At 39.0% G+C, this 19,003-nt stretch overlaps 1 protein-coding gene across 1 annotated transcript in view; it reads left to right on the top strand.

Annotated features, from left to right (window-relative positions):
* Window positions 1-19,003, top strand: part of MYO16 (myosin XVI) — a gene marked incomplete at both ends in the record, with an annotated part of 422,412 nt that overhangs the window by 7,814 nt on the left and 395,595 nt on the right. The window contains one exon of the mRNA XM_081214708.1: window positions 14,919-15,182. Coding sequence (XP_081070834.1) covers window positions 14,919-15,182 — 264 coding nt within the window. The remainder of the gene's footprint in view (window positions 1-14,918; window positions 15,183-19,003) is intronic.

Here is a 19,003-nt window from a genome sequence, read left to right on the forward strand (position 1 = left end):
TTTTAAACCGACTTCTATCTTTAGAAAACGACCCACAGATGCTTATGGACAGTTCAGTAAATATGTTATCTCCACAGATAGTTGTGGTTAAAAAAGCTAACCAGGAGCTTCCCTACATCTTTTTTTTTTTTTTTTTTTTTTTTTTTTCGGTACGCGGGCCTCTCACTGCTGTGGCCTCTTCCGTTGTGGAGCACAGGCTCCGGACGCGCAGGCTCAGCGGCCATGGCTCACAGGCCCAGCTGCTCCGTGGCGTGTGGGATCCTCCCAGACCGGGGCACGAACCTACGTCCCCTGCATGGGCAGGCGGACTCTCAACCACTGCGCCACCAGGGAAGCCCTTCCCTACATCTTAAAGCAAGATGATAAAATGCAAAAGGGAAATTATCAGTGTCCCCTCTAGAACTACCCTCAGTTCTCTTTAGTTCAGCTTGGAAAGGTCTTTTGCTCATAGGATGTGGTCGAGGGAAGGGTAAGTAAGAGGCAAAAAAGCTTCAGGGTCTTTTGAATAAGGAAAGATGAGAGAAGCTTGAGTTATCATCTAGAAATGAGGAGTGATGGGAGAGACAGATACAAATTAATGAATGGTTTTGTGGAAATCAACTGGCTTTTCTTCAATCAGGTAGAAAAAGAGGATACGCCCACTGAAGTGAGCGAGAACAAATATGAGATTGATAAAGGGTATGCCTCTCGGTGCCCCCTATTTTAAGCTTATAAAAGTCAATTCTGTGGAGCATAATTGAGGGGAGAAAACCATTTGCAGGTTGAATCGTTTCCTAAATTTCTAGTTCATTATTATTTATCTGAATAACTTTACTTATTAGGTTAGCTTTGGGGGACTGAGTTTACACCCTTTCCCCAGGGCACTCACTCATTTGTCCATCACGCATTCACCCATCTCTGCAGTCAGCACTGGGTACTGGGTACATACACGCCTCGGTCAAGGTCAGGGCTTACCTACCCCAGGTCTAGGCTGGGTCTGGAGGCCCTCAGGCAACAAAAGACTGATCCTACAACAAACCTGGTTTAGGTTAAAACCAAACTTACATTAATAATATTGGACACATATTAATGACACAATAATATTTGTTAAATGAAAATGAGTGATCAATAGTAATCAGCTCACATAATGACTGTCATTAATATTCTGTAACAAAGCCATGTTTTCACAATTTTTGTCTTTATTTTCCCAGTATCCATAACAATCTTCTCTGCTGAAATGGCCTCCAAACCGTGTAAGGTTTAGTATGGACGCCCCTTATTTGGGCTTTTCTTGATGTTCAGAGATCGCAATCTTGCCCACCTTTGGTGAGATTTCCTTATACTACCTTCACCAGCAAACCTCCCACAGAATATGGAGCACTGTCTGAGTTACCAACAATCATTCTGGGGAAAAGACCTCCATCTTTTCTGCAGTGCAGACACACCAAGTAACAAAGGACAAAGACCTACACGGACAGGATCACAGGAGGACAGTAGCTCAGGAGGCTGGGAGCAGCAGAAAGGATGGGATTTGGCCCCAAATGACAGTGGAACCCAACACTCCCCTTCTCACCCTTTATCCCCTCTCAGTCCTTGCATGCCTCCACCTTGACCCATGCTGACCACGTGAAGATGGAGGAACAGAGAAGGCAGAATCAGAGACTCTAGTCTTCCAAGTTCAGACTGAGCAGGGTGCAGGGATCTGAGGGTTCAAGAGGAGGCAGGAAGCCCTTCTTAGGAGTGTTTCCAAGGTCGAGTACTCACTCCCAGCCCCACTGCCACTCTGCCTAAGACTCAGGCTGACTGTATGTGACCCGTGTCCAGGGCTCCATGTATTTCCTGAATCCCCAGTTTGTGATCCCAAGTCTGTACGAGGAGAAAATGTTAGTTCCATGAAATGAAAGAAGAAAATTAGAAAGAGGAGGGGCTTTTTCTGTTTGTTTGCTTTGTTTTATCTCAGTTTTGGTGGCACGTGTGAGGGAATTTTTGTTCTCCATCTTGAGCACAGCACATTTGGAACACATACTATGAAGCTTTCTGAAGTTTGGAAACATATTATTGTAAAAGAAATAATCTATAATAAATATCCAATATAATATAAAGTTGAACCTTTCCTCTACTATGGGAATAAGGTGCACATTCATGGCAGAAGAGAAAGGAAGTATATGGGCAAAAGGAATGTATCATTTATCAGGAAGGAAGAAAAAATCCTCAAGGACTAGTATATTTTATGAGTCTCTTGGTTGCCATCGACTGAAAATCCACTCATAATAATTTAAGTACGAAAGGGAATTCATTGGCTTTCATATCTGGAAAATGGCCCATATACCTGGAAAGTCTAACTTAAACTGGCTTCAGGTACTGCAGGATCTGGGATCTGGGGACTTAACTGATATTATTTACTCTCTCTGTCTCTATCTCTTTTTCACCTCTTTCTGTCTTTGCCTGTCTTTCTCTGTCTCAGAAAATATGAGACATATACCTACTTTCCAGTGAATTGATATTAAAACAATGACTGGGTCTTTTTTTTTAATATATATATCTCCCAGTGTCCATCTAGCAAATCTCATGGAAGGATCTTGAATTGTCCCTCTAGGACCATATCCCCACACTAGAACAGTCACTGATCCTCAGTGTAGCGGCCATTGTGATGGGCTCAACCTAGGTCATGTTTTCAGTTCTGTGGGCAGTTAAATTGGACAACCTTTTTAATTCCCCACTAGGACCACATGAAGTGAGTTAGGAGAGGTGAAGCCCAGAAGGAGGGCTCCCAGAAGAAATGATGGGCCACTCTAGGTAGTTAATGGTACTTTCAGATTCCATATAATGGAGTAGCCAGAAGACAGAAATGAAGATGGAAGGTATGTAAAAGCCTGGGGTTTATTTTGTACAAGGCCCTAATTAGTAGTAATCTTCCATGGGCAAGGTGGAGCCCTTTGATGATGGGTATATAGGTTTTGACTAGTTGTAATAGCTATACCCTTATTCTGTGTTAGTTCTGAGATGAACATAATTTTGAAAAGTCTTCAAGCAGGATGGAGCAGTGAGTGACCAAAGCCAAGGTTGTTTAATGTGATAACTAAGACTTGGGACAAGGGCGTGCTTATTTTGGACATATGGATGTTTATTTGTGAATTGTACTCTTTGTTCTGACATAGGTTTTCAGCTGACATTGAAGAATCTCTTTCATCTGAATATGTCTTACAAATTAATGTGAAGGGCAGTGGTAATCACTTAAAAGCACAAAATATAACCTAGAAACTTACTTAACCTAGAAAGGATAATGGAAATTTTAGCATCCGAATTTTCCCTAAAGTTTTCCCTTTAAAAAGAAAGGGGGGAACCAGACTCTATTAAAGCCAAAATTAAATATTAAATGTGAAATTCATATTTCAGGGTTGAAACTGTTTTATACCAAAATAATGTCAAATATCAAATATTTTACATCAAAGTAACATTTTAAATAGAAAAATTTGCAAGACTCAGGAAAATGATGAAATAAAAAAAATTATTTACAGCCATGAAATTAGAGTTATATGGACACATACACAAGCTTTTGCATTAAAAAGAAGAAATTTAAAGAGGAGCTATTAACATTACTAAAGCACACATAACACGTGCTTATTGATCTTGACCTTGAAATACACAATGTTCAATTTAGGGTGCTGTTTCAGGACTCAGACTAAGGGCATCCAGGAAGCTGCATGACTGACCGGTGGGGTCCCTGAGCCAGTCACAGCTTCTGTTTCCTTAGGAGGGAACTAGTGTGTTGAAATTGGCAAGAACCCCATTCTAAGACAGTCTGAACACTAGGGAATTTGTCTATTAAACATATCATCTGGCAGGAATAGAGTGAGCTGAGCCTCTTCCAACCAGAATTGAAGATGTTGACTAAGGATGAAATGTGTAGATATGGATTCAGAGCAGAAGATTGTTTAAAATTTGAGGGCCCCAAAATGTGTACTTGGGGGTAAAGGGTCTAAATCTATTGTGTTGATTATGAGTCCAAAGAGAGCTTCTCTCTTCAGCTACAAAGGAATTCAGCCTTCTCTGAGGCTGTTTTAATGTCACGGCATTGCCCTTTCTTGGAAGGGATAGGGCAGTGATTTCAGTTCCAAATCTTGGAGAAATCCAGTGGCAGGGACATTCAGGAAAAGGCAGGGTTTGTTTTCAGCAGTATGGCAGGGCATTCCAAGCTTCTGAGAACAGCCGTCAGTAGGCAGTTCTGATCTTAAAGAGGCTAGACTTCCCCAGAGAAGTTCTCATTAAGTATATATGATAAGAGTTGACATCCAGAGATGGGGCTGTAAGCCACCTGGCTCTGAAGACCTTGAGTATAGCTGAGTTGTCTCTCTGAAAAGAAGCCTGGTCATTCAGTGCTCTAGGTATCAGGGTAAACCAATGTGCTGGGTATCAGCACATGGGCATGATTGTGGAACTATTGATGACACAGGACAGAGAATTCATGACATGGTACCCTCCATGAACCATAGATTTGATGAAACATGCAGGTCCACTTGGATAATGAACCAGGAACATCATCACCTTAGGGTGACAATCTTCAGTTTTATTATTACCCTGAAACAAATCCTGAAAAGAATTATGACTGTAAACCTATTTCCACTGAAAAGTTATTTATCATCATCAAATCACTTGTTATTAAAGAAATATGACAACAAAAATATTAAAAGTAGAAAAGTATAGATTGATGTATAAAAAATAAATATACTTTAGAGTGTGCAGTAATTTTTTGCGTCCTGTGTATTTGCTTCATTTCCATTTTCATTTAAAGAGAAAACATTTTTTTCACATTCTTTCATTAGAAAAGCATGCCTTAATAATTGGATGGAAACCCAAGAAATGGCCTCTTGATACATAAGTTAAAACATTTGAAAAATCAGTAAAATAGTGAGATGAAAAATATTGTTGATTTTCTTGAGAAGAATTTAAATTATTTAAGTTTATTTCTCCATTTTTCAGAGAAGTGTTTCAGTGCAGGGTTATATGAGACAGGGATTGTCGACCTAAATCCTGAGATATTTTAGGGCATAACATCTATATCTTCCCCAAATATAATTTCTTTGTACTATTTTTTGCTCTGCAAAGAGCGATATGGACCTGCAGCTTGATTACTAGGATGTTAAAATCTAGCACTTTAAAAAACACTTCCAAGCTTTAAAAGGGTGTCTTTTTAAGGCTCTGGGGGAATATGTTGAAACTGATTATACTCTTGTCTTTGAAAATCCTCACTGTTCTTTTGTTTCATTGTCATTGTATATGCAGTAAAGATATCTCTGGAAGCATGTTATAACAATTGATTCTGAGAATGAAATTTCTGCTAGGAGAGTTGTTGGGTGCATAGATGTAATTGTGTGTGTGTGTGTGTCTGAGTCTGTGTGTAACACCTGTGTGTAAGCATGTTAATCTCCTTCCCAGACAACTACCTTCCTGGAATTCATAGAAAACATTTGTGTAACGTGGAATCAACAATAAGTTTGCAAGTAAATTTTTCACAAAATACTTAAACTATGTGTATGTTTTTAAATCTCCTGTGATGCAGTGCTTTGTGTCATCTTATTCTCTCTCTTTCTTTTTCTACTTCTTTTATTGTGGTTAAAAAAACTATAAAATAGAATTTACCACTTTAACCATTTTAAAGTATCCAGATCAATAGTGGAAGCATATTCACATTCCTGTGCCATAGATCTCCAGAATGTTTTCATCTTTAAAATCTGATTCTCTATACCCATTATACAACAACTCCCTCTTTCCCTCTTCCCCTAGGCCCCTGGTAACCACCATTCTACTTCTCTTCCTGAACCTAACTTGGATCCCTCGCCCAATGTGCAGTAAAGTCTACCTACTGACACCAGGTTGTGGTGAAGGAAAGTATAGCGTTTATTGCAGGCGCCAAACACAGAGAACGGGCAGCTCATGCTCAAAAGACCCAAACTCCCCAATGGCTTTCAAGGAAGGGTTTTTAAAGGCAAGGTGAGGGAGGGGGTCTCAGGGTGTGTGATCAGCTTGTGGACAGTCTTCTGATTGTTGGTAGTGAGATAATTGGGTGGTATTTTGGGAGTTAACATCATTAACCTTCTGGTTCCAACCAATCTGGGGTCTACCGGCTTGTGGTCAGCATGCAGTTAACTTCTTCTACCTGGTGGGGCTTTTAGTGTCTGCAAAACAACTCAAGGATATATTATCTCTAGCCCTTGAGGAGGAACTAAAGGTCCTATTATTATTTTGTCTTGCTTAACTGTTTTGCTTTGTTTCTACGTTTTCTCACTTCTCTGATTAAATTTATTCTTTGGAACTCAGGGAAGGCGTAGGACACTAAAGCTTCTCTGTAAATAAGAGGTGGGGGACACTGGGGGAGGGGTCTGTCTCCTGGAAGCCCCCTCAGGCTTCTGCTCAGTTTCACTTTGTTTCTATGAATTTGACTACTTTAGATGCCTCTTATAAATGAAACCATACAGTATTTGTCTTTGGGGGACTGGCTTATTGCATTTAGCATAATGTCCTCAAGGTTGATCCATTTTATAACATATGATAGGATTTCCTTTCTTTTAAAGGCTGAATAGTATTCCATTACATGGAATATACTTATATATATTCCATATATATACATTTTGTTTATCCGTTCATTTGCTGGTGGACATTTAGATTGCTTCCACCTCTTGGCTATTGTGAACTGTGCTGCAGTAAATATAGGTGAGCAAATATCTGTTTGAGATCCTGCTTTCAATTCTTTTGGTTTTATACCCAGAAGTGGGATTGCTAGATCATATAGTAGTTCTATTTTTAACTTTTTGAGGAACATCCATACTGTTTTCCATAGAATTTGTACCATTTTACAATCCCACCAGCAGTGCTCAAGGGTTCCAATTTCCAATTTCTTCCACATCCTTGTCAATACTTCTTATTTTCTGCCTTTGTTTTGTTTTCTTTGGTAATAGCCATTCTAATGGCTGTGAGGTGATATCTCATTGTGGTTTTGATTTGCATTTCTCTGATGAGTAGTGATTTGGAGAATCTTTTTATTTGCTTTTTGGCTACTTGTATATCATCTTTGAAGAAAAGTCTGTTCAAGTCCTATGCCCATTTTTTGGTTATTTGATTTTTGTTGCTGTTGAGCTGTAAGAGTTCTTTATTCTTTTTATATTCTGGATATTAGCCCCTTATCAGGTACATGATTTATAGGCATTTTGTCCCATTCTGTGGGTTGCCTTTTCACTTTGTTGATTGCATCCTTTGTTGTGTAAAAGTTTCTGTTAGTCCAGTTTGTCTATTTTTCATTCTGTTGCCTGTGCTTTTGGTGTCACATCCAAGAAATTATTGTGAAGTCCAATGTCATGAAGCTTTTATGTTTTTCTTCAATGAATTTGGTAGTTTTAGGTCTTATGTTTAGGCCTTGAATCCATTTTCTGTTAATTTTTGTATATACTGAAAAATTAGGCTCCAACTTCATTCTCTTGCATGTGTGTTTTATTATTTCTTGTGCTGTTATTATTTCTAGTTTTGAACATGTACATCATTAAGTGTGTTCAGTGTGTATAGATTCTGTATCTATGAAAAAATTTTTTCCTTTCGGAGTAAACCATAAAAATTAATAGAAAATTAAAGTAAACATAGGAAGTCTTATATGTCTTAGATTGTATCCCCTAGAAGCAGATTCTGAGGGGGAGATTCAGGAACACATCACAGTCTGCTGAGGGAATGCTCAGCAGGGGAAGTCCATCAGGGAGTGAGGGAAGCAGGGCATGGAACAGACAAGAGCAGAAAAGCAGTGTAGTCTTGTGTAAAGTCTGTATTCACCTCAATTCACTTTTCTCTAGGGTGTAAATCACATCATAGGGTCGTTTCCCCTTGGGTCAGCTGGACATGTTTTTGGACCTCTGTGTAGGGCATTCAGTGACTATGGCTCATGGTATGTGGGTAGAGTCTTCCACTCCCTGGGAGACTGAGCCCAGCAGGGAATTCTCCTGGGAAGAGGACCAGCCAATACTCAGAGAAGCTGAGGATATTGGTGTACCAGCCAGGGAAGGGGATCTGGACAGGGCACCAGGAGCAATGTAGCTTTCTTCTGCTTTGCCAGTACTGACTTGTGTTGACCATAATTCTGAACTATCAGTTCTAATAGCTGAGTCATAGAATGTGTGGGTTTTTTCTATGTAGATAGCAGTGTTTACAATGCTAACTGATTTTTTCCTCCTCCTACCCATATTTTATGTCCATTATTTCTTTTTTTCTATGTTGAGTAAAACCTTCATTTTGTGGTAGAATATAAGCAATGATAGAGGGCCTCCCTTTTCTAAATTTGAAACAGAAGATAAAGTGGCAACATGCATTCATAGATGTTTTAAGATTAGCCATCCTTTCATTCCACTAACAAGTTGCACACCCCTGGGTTCATTTTGCTAATGTGCACACAGGCTATTTGCATGTGTATGTATAATGAGATTGATCTCTACCCCTTTTCTTGTGATGTCCTCATTTAGTTTTGATATCAAGTTTATGTTAGTCTCAGAAAATGAGTTGAGACAGTTTCCATCTTTTCCATCATCTAGGAGAATTGAAGAGACATGCATGCTACCCATTCCTTAAAGGCCTGTAAATCATTTGGGCCATGGTTTTTGTTTGTTTGTTTGCTTTGTTTCATTTGTTTAGTTTTTTCTTTTGCTGATTAGATTGTAACAGTTTAACTAATGTAATGATTATAAATCTATTCAAATTTGTATTTCTTCTTGAGTCATTCTTGATAAGTTATATTTTTCTGGATATTGTCCATTTCTCATGTCTTTCCTTATCTTTGCTCTTTCCTTATTTCATTTTTTTCATTTATATTCTCATTTAATTATTTTCTTCTTTTTTTTTGAGCTTCTTTATTGTTCTAACTACAAATTAGATAGTTTTCTCATTGATTCTAAGACTGGATTCTTTTCTAACATATACATTTAAAGCTATAGCTTTATTTCTATGAGCTATTTTAGTTTCATCCATGAATTTGATATAGACTATCTTTCATCAGTGGTTGGTTCTAAAAATGTATTAATTCTATCAGGTTTTTCTACTTAAACTATGCTTTATTTAGAATCAGCTTTTAAGTTTCTGAATATATTGGGAGGTGCGGCCTCATTTCTGTGGTTGAGATGAAGTTCTCAACTGGGTTAAGAAAATGCCTGTCTAACTTCACTTCTTCACTATTTGTTGAAATTTGCTTTGCTTTGCTGCCTAAGACATAGCCAATTCTGTAAATCATCCATGAATTCTTGGAAAAAAAAATGTTTCCCTGAAAATTGGATGCATGTTTCTACTGATGTCCTTTAGATCAAATTATCTATGCCTTTACTAATTTTTTTCTGCCTGTTTAATCTAGCAGTCATGGAGAGAGATGCACAAAAATCTCCCACATTGAGTGTGCCATGGCCACATGAAGATTTTGATTCTAATTGAGATGAAAGCATTTCTGGTAGTTGTACAGTAGAATAATTTCAGGAGTTCATTTCCTAGTTCCCTTAACTTATTTTTTATACTTTTGGTTTGCTACAATATAAAGTCCTTAAGTCAACACATTATGTGGGGCCCTCCAAAGCCAAAGCACAGGGCTACTAAAGATTTTAATAGATATTGCACATTTATTTCTGAATATAGATCTTGGCTTTTTCCTTTATGTATTTTGTCTGCTGGCTCTCACTTTTTGTCATATGGAGATGCACATTTGCTGAGCGGCGACTTCTGGCTGTGATACGTCTGTACATTTTTATCTAGAATTGCAGGGCAGTCATATGTATAGGCATCTCCTTCCCCACCCTCACCCCCAAAAAAGTCACATTGTAGAGCAGGAAATCCAACACATGGTAAACTTGGCTACACTGTGTCCGGCCAGATAATTTTGTGAGGAAAAACAATTAGATGAGAAGTATGGTGTCAGTGTGCCCTTCTGTAAGAATAGAAGTGATAAGCATTTATCTACTACACCTTGAATTCTGGATCTGGTCCTAGTAATATACATGATATTCCTGCCAACTCTCTAATGGCCCATTAAATGGTTTCATTTAACAACAGCAAAAATATTGAACATCTGCTACTCCAGAGACTTAAGAATAAGCAGTGGATAAAACACCCCAAGTTTCTGACTTTGTGGTGCTTATAGATAAACGAGAAAATATGTACGTCTTTTAGTAGACAGCGTTAGTATTGGTATGAGTATAATATGTATTCTAAGTATAATCATTGCTATTGTAGAAGTGTAACTCAGACTGATAAGTACTAAAGGGGAAAACAAAGCAGTGATTAGGAATTGGAAGTTTTATCAGGGGCCATTTGTAAATAGAGGTAAAGTGGGAGCCTGTGGGAGCCTCATGAAGAAGGGGGTTTTGAGTGCAGACCTGGGGGACAGAGGGTGATAACTACACAGTCTTCAGCTGTCAGAGTGAGAACATTCCAGGCAGAGGGAACAGAAATGCAAAGACCTTGTGTCTGGAGAATTCCAGAAAATAAAAAGGAGAGGTATCACTGAAGCACTTTGTGGGAAGTGCCTTTACCTCTCTCTGATTCTCTTTACACATCCCATGTATGCAATAATTGGGACACATAGATCCTCATAATGTATTCCTAACAAGAATAATTACCATTCATTTAGTACTTTGTGCCAGACATTTCTTTTTTGCAAACTTTCTCCTATTTTTAAAATATCCCAGAAAGCCCAACATATTAATTCCTTTTTATATACTAAAAGAAAAATCTTAGAAGTCTTGAGTACTTTGCTCCAGGACATAGATAGAAAATGCTGTATCTAAGATTGGAATCCAGTTTGAATTTCACTAGTTTTTGTACTATTTAACATTGCCATCTATGAGCAGCTGATTTTGATGTTTAAGCCATTTAAAGTATATGGGTATTTATCTACTTCCTATGGAAACTCAAACTACAAGTTGGTTAAATCAGTCAAACATCCCGAGCAAAGGTTATTACATATATGTAGTTATTTTCTCTTGAGAAGTGGGTAATTCTTGATGCTGTTTGCTTCAATCACGCCTTGTAAATCATACTGGAATATCTTTTTCCAAGTATTTGTTTTATCTCATGCACATAAAACCCTTGATTCTCCCATGCGGGGAAAGTGCAGTGGTGTTCTGAAGCCGGCCTGCACTGATTCTGGAGGGTCCCATCTCTGAGTTTAGTGATGTCACGTGGTCAGTTTTAATTGGCCATACCCAGAATATTTGTACCATGATGATAGGCAAACGCAGGATAATTCAAAGATTCCATTCCCACCCCACCAGAGCTGATTGTTAAAAATTCACCAGCTCTCCACTCGGTAAATAGTAATGGAGTAGTCCTATCATTCAAAATTCTAGAAAATTTTAATGTTTTCTTCATCACCATTTAGCACTGTGAAGAAAATAATTCCTCAACAACAGCATCCTCTAGGTAGGGTGCTGTGGTTGTCGTAGAGTTAAAACCCAAAATGTCAGTGGTTACACACAATAGAAGTTAGTTTCTTGCTCATAAGAAGTTAAGATAAGGGCTGATGGGTGGAAGGAGCTTGGAGGAACCAAGGCTCCATCACTGTCACCATCTTGGTAGGTGGCTCCCTCAGTCACCAAGCTCCTGGGCATCAAGCTGGCAGAAGTGACAGAACATGGTAAAAGGCATGTGGGCATTTTTCATGAGCCTGGTCTGGGAAGCTCAAAAATGAAGTCCACTCACATCTAAGGAGAAGAGAAAACTCGTTTCAGCTAGTCAGTCTGCATGACAATGAAAATATGCCCTATCTTAATACATGTGTCTTCGTCCTACTAATGAACTCATATTACTGTGAGGTCTGTATAATGTTGAAGTTGTATTAGTTCATGTGTGTTTTTTCCTAGGCATAGAGAGTCAAAATAGTGGGAAAAGAAGTAGGATCATCAGCAGGAAGAGTCCCCGGTCAGTAACTGGGCAGGCAGAACCCCATCAACCCGTCACACAGTTGGAAACCAGTGCCTGCCCAGAGCTCCTGTCCCAGGAGCAGACTAGCCTGGCCCAGTTCAGACTCCTGTCCTCCGCCTGGGCCGTCCAGACTATCACCTGAGGAACTAGTTACTGTTTTTCTTAGTACCCTGGTGATGAAATTCTGTAGACTTTGAGTAGACTGCCTCAAAACTATATTTCTCATAACTCTGCTATTTTTAGTGTGCTATCTTAGAGATCCATATAGCACATATACACGACATAGCTGATCCACCCATAATTAGCCAAAAGAAAGTCACAGTGCCCAGTATATTTTCAGAATATAAAATACATCACAGTTTAGACCATTTAAAATCAAAGCATGTGGAATTATTTAACAAAAAATGTGTTAAAAATCAATATTTTATATATGTATGGATTTGAAATTAGACAGCCCTGGCTTTTGATTTTCTAGATCATAAGGGAATTCATTTAGGAACAACCCTCGGTGCTTCTTTTTGATGGAGGAGAGGGATTGCTCAATGAATCATCAGCTGTATCCACAGACTCCTCAAAAGTTAATTGAAAATTTCACCATGAGACCTTTCTTTAAGAGTGAAAAACGAGAGGACTGTTGGCTTTATTAGATTAACCTCCCCCTTGGCTGCATGCTGATAAGCACAGGATGCTCTGCGATGTCATTTGTTTTACTTCTTTAGGCTTTTCAGTGGCTCCAGTGAGTCCCTGGACACCCACTGACAAACCTGGAAAGTCACAGGAAGTCACAGTTTTCTGAGCATCCAAGTTAATAAATCAAACCCAACGATGTTTTCTAAACAGGTTTGAAAGTGGAGGATATCTCCTTTCCATTATTAATGAGCCCTCAGACAGTCATACTCCAGAGCAATTTGTCACAATTTTAGAACCCCTGGTGTCCCTTTTTGTTCGGGTCACTGGGAAGGGAACGTTTTGTGAGTAGCTATCTGATGCTTCTAACACCACTCTTGCAAAGATTGCTGAAGAGTTTTATGAAAACATATGATTCTAAAACATTGAGCTTTTGTCAAATGCTAATGAACAGTGAAAACACAGTTCCCCAAGTCTGCTGCTCTCCCCTCTCCATATGTATACACATATATATGTAAAATCTGGCTTTCAAGAATCACTGTCTTTTATCTTGTCTTTGTCTTGAGCCTTTATGGGACATTTACAACTTTATCATGGTCTTGGACAAGTCACAGCCTCCCTCAACGTAGTTTTCTTTGCCTACACAACAGGGATGGTTATGCCTGGTGTTTGCGAGAATAAAGTTTTGCAAAGTGTCAAGCGAAATAGAAATGAAAATAGCATTGTCACAATTTGCTGTGCTGTCAAAGGAATAGAGCATCTTTCCAAAGATGAAGTAGACCCTTATGGTACTATCTTTCCAGATGTGGCTTACAATCAGCCACATTTTTGTGCATGCAGAGTTACTTTTACTTGCCTGAGACTTACATCAGATATATCTTAAGAGAAGAACATACACACGGTTATCTGACCCTCTATTTCTGAGCCACATTCTAGAGTGTTCAGTGGTTCAACATTTATTTTCTGCCAATAGTAAAATTTTAATGTAGTGTTAAATATACTGTTGTCAAGCCCAAGTTTGTGTGCCTGATGCACAGTGAGGCCAAACAAGTCAGAGTTGGAGCAGGGAAATGTTTATTGCAGGGCCAAGCAAGGAGAATGGGTGGCTCGTGCTCAAAAGACTCAAACTCTCCAGTGGGTTTCAGGGAAGAGTTTTTGTAGGCAAAATTTGCAGAGAGGACTGCTGGGTTGTGTGACCTTCCTCTGATTGATTGGTGGGGAGGTAACAGGGTGGTTTCAGGAATCTCAGTCATCAGCCTTCAGGCTCCAAACAGTGTGGGTTCCACATGCCTGTGCTCAGCCTCAAGTTACCATCCTCCATCTCTGTGTGGGGGCTTAGTTCCTGTAGAAGAACTCAGAGATATGTATCATATTGTTCTGTATATCCCCTCAGGAGGAAGCAGGACCCTGCCCCATCCCTGCAATGTTGTTTCTGGACTGCCTTTCCCTTGTTTCTGCATTCCCTCACTCGTCTAGTTAGTAACTGCTTGAAACGCCCTTTGGAACTCAGGGAAGCTCTAGGAGGCTGAAACCTCTTTCCTACAAACAAGAAACAAGGGACACAGAAAGGCTTTTGTACCCAGTAGGGCCCCACAGGATTCTGTCCGGTTTCAATACGAGTTTGTACAATTCCATTACAGGCGCTTTGGGTGGTGTTTATAGGAAATAGAAAGGGATGATTTTCAGGTCCAGGACAGACAACTCACTTTGCTAATCACTATATTAATAAGACAAAGACTATGATAGCAACAATTCCATAAACACAATTTTGAGTTGCCAAGAGAAAAATCTGTCTTACACTGCACAATCTTTATATTTAACCATCATCAGGTCTTTTAGGAATGAATGTCACTGATGACAAGGAAAAAGGCTCAGCAATAAATTGTGGAAAATGATCACTGTGTCATATAAACAATTGATGGCATACATATGTTCTGTTACATTAGGTTAGCAGAGTCATCACAACATGGAAAACCAATTTTATTAGGCTGTTCTCCAAAACTTGGAATGGCTTTCTGCCAAAATTTAACATGTAAGGTTTAGTTGGCATTATTCAGTTAGAAGGGGATTAGTGCCATGGTAAAACATTTAAGCCTTTGGTAGAGATTTAAAGAAACGGAAAGGATGGATTGTTAGTAATTATGTTGAGCAAAATTACCCATCTATATCTGATTGTCATCTGTTTTACTACTATGCAGTCTTGAGTAAGACATCAACTCTCTTTGCTTTTCCTGCAATCCCTAAAAAGTGTTTGTATTAGTTGTCTAGCACAAAGAGGACTGAATGGGTTTCCAGCTTGAGTGATGGGTGATGCTTGCAGTGTGGCTGTCTTGGCTGTAGCAATAGGTCTAGTGACTTTTCCATTGTGTTTCTTTCAGGTTGCTTTCAGCTATGTAACATTTTTCGATCCCATGAAATGGAAATTGACCAGTGCTTGCTGGAGTCCCTCCCCCTGGGCCAAAGGCAGCGGCTGGTAAAACGCATGCGCTGTGAACAAGTCAAAGCCTACTATGAAAGAGAGAAGGCTTTTCAGAAGCAGGAGGGGCTCCTGAAAAAGCTGAAGCGTGGGAAGAATCAAAAAGTTCATTTTAACCTTGCTGACATGATACAGGATGCAATTATCCACCATGATGACAAAGAAGGTAACGACAAGAAAATCGTTTTCTGATGTAGTGCTTCATATTTTTGGTTTGTTGTTTTTTGGTGGGGAAGTGGGAGATAGAGTTTCTTTTAAACATTAGAGGTTTTCTTTTAACTGTCTGAAATATTCAAGAAAAAATGACTCGTTTCAGTGAACATAGTTAAAAGTCCCAAGTCTCCTCGTAAAAGTGAAAAAAAGGCAAATTTTTCATAAAATAGTTGTATATGTTTTTTAAAGAATTACCTGCCTGAAAAGCAAGTTGTTGATTCAAATCGATAATGAAGCTTTTTCCCAATGAAATTGTTTCCTTGATGATGAGATCATGTTGTGAAATTTATTATTTCATACTTGGATTTATATATAGTGAAGTCACGTCCCCCTAAAACTCGTAAGAGAGAAGAATCAATCAGCTTATCCCTTAAAGTTGGCTGGCTTGTTGTATCAAATTTTATTAAGAATACTCAATCCAAATTTCAGTTGCCTTTACAAGGTTATGAAGTTTCTTGATTTTTGTGTATTCTTTTGTATGAATTTTTTTGTTTGTTTTTAGAATGTACTTTCCAAAGTTCTAATGTGAGAGAGACTTTCCAGCTGTAGGTATAAATGTAGAAAGCTTCAAAGAAGCAAATATAAGTTAATTTATCTTGATTGGCTCTAAAATTACTGGTTGAGTTAATCTAAAGCAGGTATGCAAAGAGTACAGACCCATGACCCATTAACTACATTTGAAAATCAAAATCTCTGAAAAACAAGGGATTTTTTTGCAACTCACTCAGTGGCAAAGTCATCCCAGAGCTATTTATATTTTTAACCTGTCCAGTCTGGAAAAATAATAAATTTAGTAACATTGGTCTCAAAGCTTTCAACAGGAATTGTGGATCTAAGAAAACTGACAGCCCATCCTAAACAATAATAGCAATAATAAGAAGATGAAAGTAGTTATTTTTATGGTTTTGTGTGGGCATGCTAGTCAAACTAGAAGACTCTGAGGAGCTCTGAGATTTTTTTTTCTTAAAATGGAATGAGTGGCAGAGAATCTCCTGGCTGGGAAGGACCTAAGAGATCATGTCGTACAACCTCTCCTTTTACACGTGAAGGAACTGAGATGCAGCCAAGGCACCACATCCTCTAGAAAGCTGTCCCAGAGCACTTTTACCTCCTATTTTATTATTCTCTTCTCACTTATAGCTCTTCGTTGAGTGACCATCTGCTCTGTGAAGCTATAAGCCCTCGAGGGGCAAGGGACTGTCTTTCAGGTTCACCATACCCTTTGCCCCTTCCAGGACCTTCCAGTAGTGTGGAGGGAAAGAGTGAGCAAGTTTACCCAGAGGTAAACTAATTGTTGTCTCTAATTGTTGGAGAAATCCTAAATTAGGACCCAGGTGGATTTAAGCCCTGTATTGATTTAACAGTAAAGAAACAACAAGAAAATATTTACAAAGTTATAAAAACTTCTGTGTAAAATAACTACAGGAAAAGAATAACACCTAAGATAGTGTTAAAAAGAAATTAAGCATAGTAAAATAGTAAGCCCAGAGAACAAGAGGAATCTATTATATATTATATTGTGTTATGTATTATAATATTTTGCAAAGACACTGAAGTCATAAAATCTGAGCTAATACTTTTTAAGGAGTTGCTATAGGCTTGGAACTGTGCTGTCACTTGGGTGACCAAAGAGCAGGAAGAGAGATGAATCCTATCTTCAGAAAGACTCCAATCCAAGTACAAAGAGAGAAAAAAACCTCAATAAAATAGAAAACAATAAATGAGTAAAACTGAAGTCTGGTGGAAGTGGAGTAGTTAGGCAAAGTTTTTTGGCGACTGTGATTTTTGAGAAACTCTGATCTTGATAGTTGCTTAAAGCTTAAATCTTTGAAGGAAGGAAAGAAGAAAACCATTGGGCAGCAGTGCAGGTGAACACCTGCAAAGAAGTGAGAGTCCCACACAAGGCGGTCTGTCTGAAAGTAGTGGAAAGTGAAGATATTAGCTGCAAAGATGGTTTTAAGTAGGTAACTTTAGTGGGGATGCTTCAAGGTCTGGTCTTAAAGCAGAATGCAATGGGAGTGATCGTATAGACCTAAGAAGAAAATTCATATGCTACAAATGGTTTTTAGCAAAGGTTAATCAGGGATAAATATCCTTAGGGATGCACTGAAGGGTGAGAATAAGAACTGGAAGCAAAGACACCAACTAAGAATCCACTGATGAAATGTTAATGGAGTGAGCTTGTTTGGGGTAGTAGCAGAGGGAATTGGGGCAAAAGAACAGACCCAACACTCATATTCCATGGGAAAAGTACACTCATTCATCAGATAGCTACTGAGTCTTTATTATGGTCCAGACAGCTATGAATGGAATAGACAAAATCACTACCTATTCGATGCTCAACTGTCTTGTGTGGGTGACCACAAATAAAAAGATAAACATGTAGTTTGGTAGATAATGATAAATGCTGAGGAGTCCACAGTTACCTCCTGAAGATATATCAGGGAAGAAGCTTTTCAGGTGAGGTCAAAGCCCCTGATGGAGAAACCAGTGTGGTAGGAGCAGATGAAAAAATGAGGAAGGCAGAAGGAAAAGAGCCAGACCACATGGAGGCTGGGAGGGTCATCTAAAGGACTCTGGCTGTTGTGCCCAGTGCCTGCTGAAGCCATTGGGAGATTTGAGCAGAAGAGAGATCTGGTGCCACTTATGAGTTAACAGAAGCAGCCTGGCTGCCACATTCTGAACTGATTGAAGCATTTTGAGGGCAAAAGCAGGGAAACCATTCTGGAGGCCTGTTGATAAATTCAGCAAGAGATGATGGTGGCTTGGACCAAAATGGAACAAGGATGTGGTGAGAAATAGTCAATTTGGGGGTATATTTTTAGAATAGAGCTGACAGGAAATGCTAATGAACTGGTGATTGTGAGTATAATAATTTTCTATTGCTGCCATAACAAATTACTACAAATTTAGTAGCTGAAAATAACATAAATGTATTATCATATAGTTCCGTAGGGCAGAAGCCTGGTGTGGGTCCCACTGAGCTGAAATCAAGGTACCATCAGGGCTGCTCCCTGTTTGGAGTTTCTAGGGGATACTCTGTTTCCTTGACTTTTCCAGTTTCTGGAGGCCATCTGCATCCCTTAAATCTTTGCCTCCTCCTCCATCTTCAAAGTCAGCAATGGTAGATTGAGTCTGCTGCTCATGGTTCGAACTGATGTTTCTTTTCTGTCCTTGCTTGCATCTCCCTGACCAAATCTTTTGCCTTCCTCTTCCACTTCTAGGGGCTCCTGTGATTGCATTGGGCTCACCTGGATAATCCAGGGTGCTATCCCTATTTTAAGGTCATCTCATTAGCACTCTCAATTTCCTCTCTCCAGATAATGTAACATACTCACATGTATAACATCAGAGGGCAAAATTATGGAATCAAAATCCTACCTGCCTTTTTAAAGAACCTCCATCCTGTTCTCCATAGTGGCCCAGCAATCCCACTACTGGGCATATATCCTGAGAAAACTGTAATTCAAAAAGAGACATGCACCACAATGTTCATTGCAGCACTATTTACAATAGCCAGGAAATGGAAGCAACCTAAATGTCCATCAACAGATGAATGGATAAAGAAGATGTGGCACATATATACAACGGAATATTACTCAGCCATAAAAAGAAATGAAATTGAGTTATTTGTAGTGGGGTGGATGGACCTAGAGTCTGTCATACAGAGTGAAGTAAGTCAGAAGGGGAAAAACGAATACTGTGTGCTAACACATATATATGGAATCTAAAAAAAAAAAAAAATGGTACTGATGAACCTAGTGTCAGGGCAGG

This window comes from Mesoplodon bidens (genome assembly GCF_964165515.1).
Source record: "Mesoplodon bidens genome assembly, chromosome: 17".
Lineage (NCBI taxonomy): Eukaryota > Metazoa > Chordata > Mammalia > Artiodactyla > Ziphiidae > Mesoplodon > Mesoplodon bidens.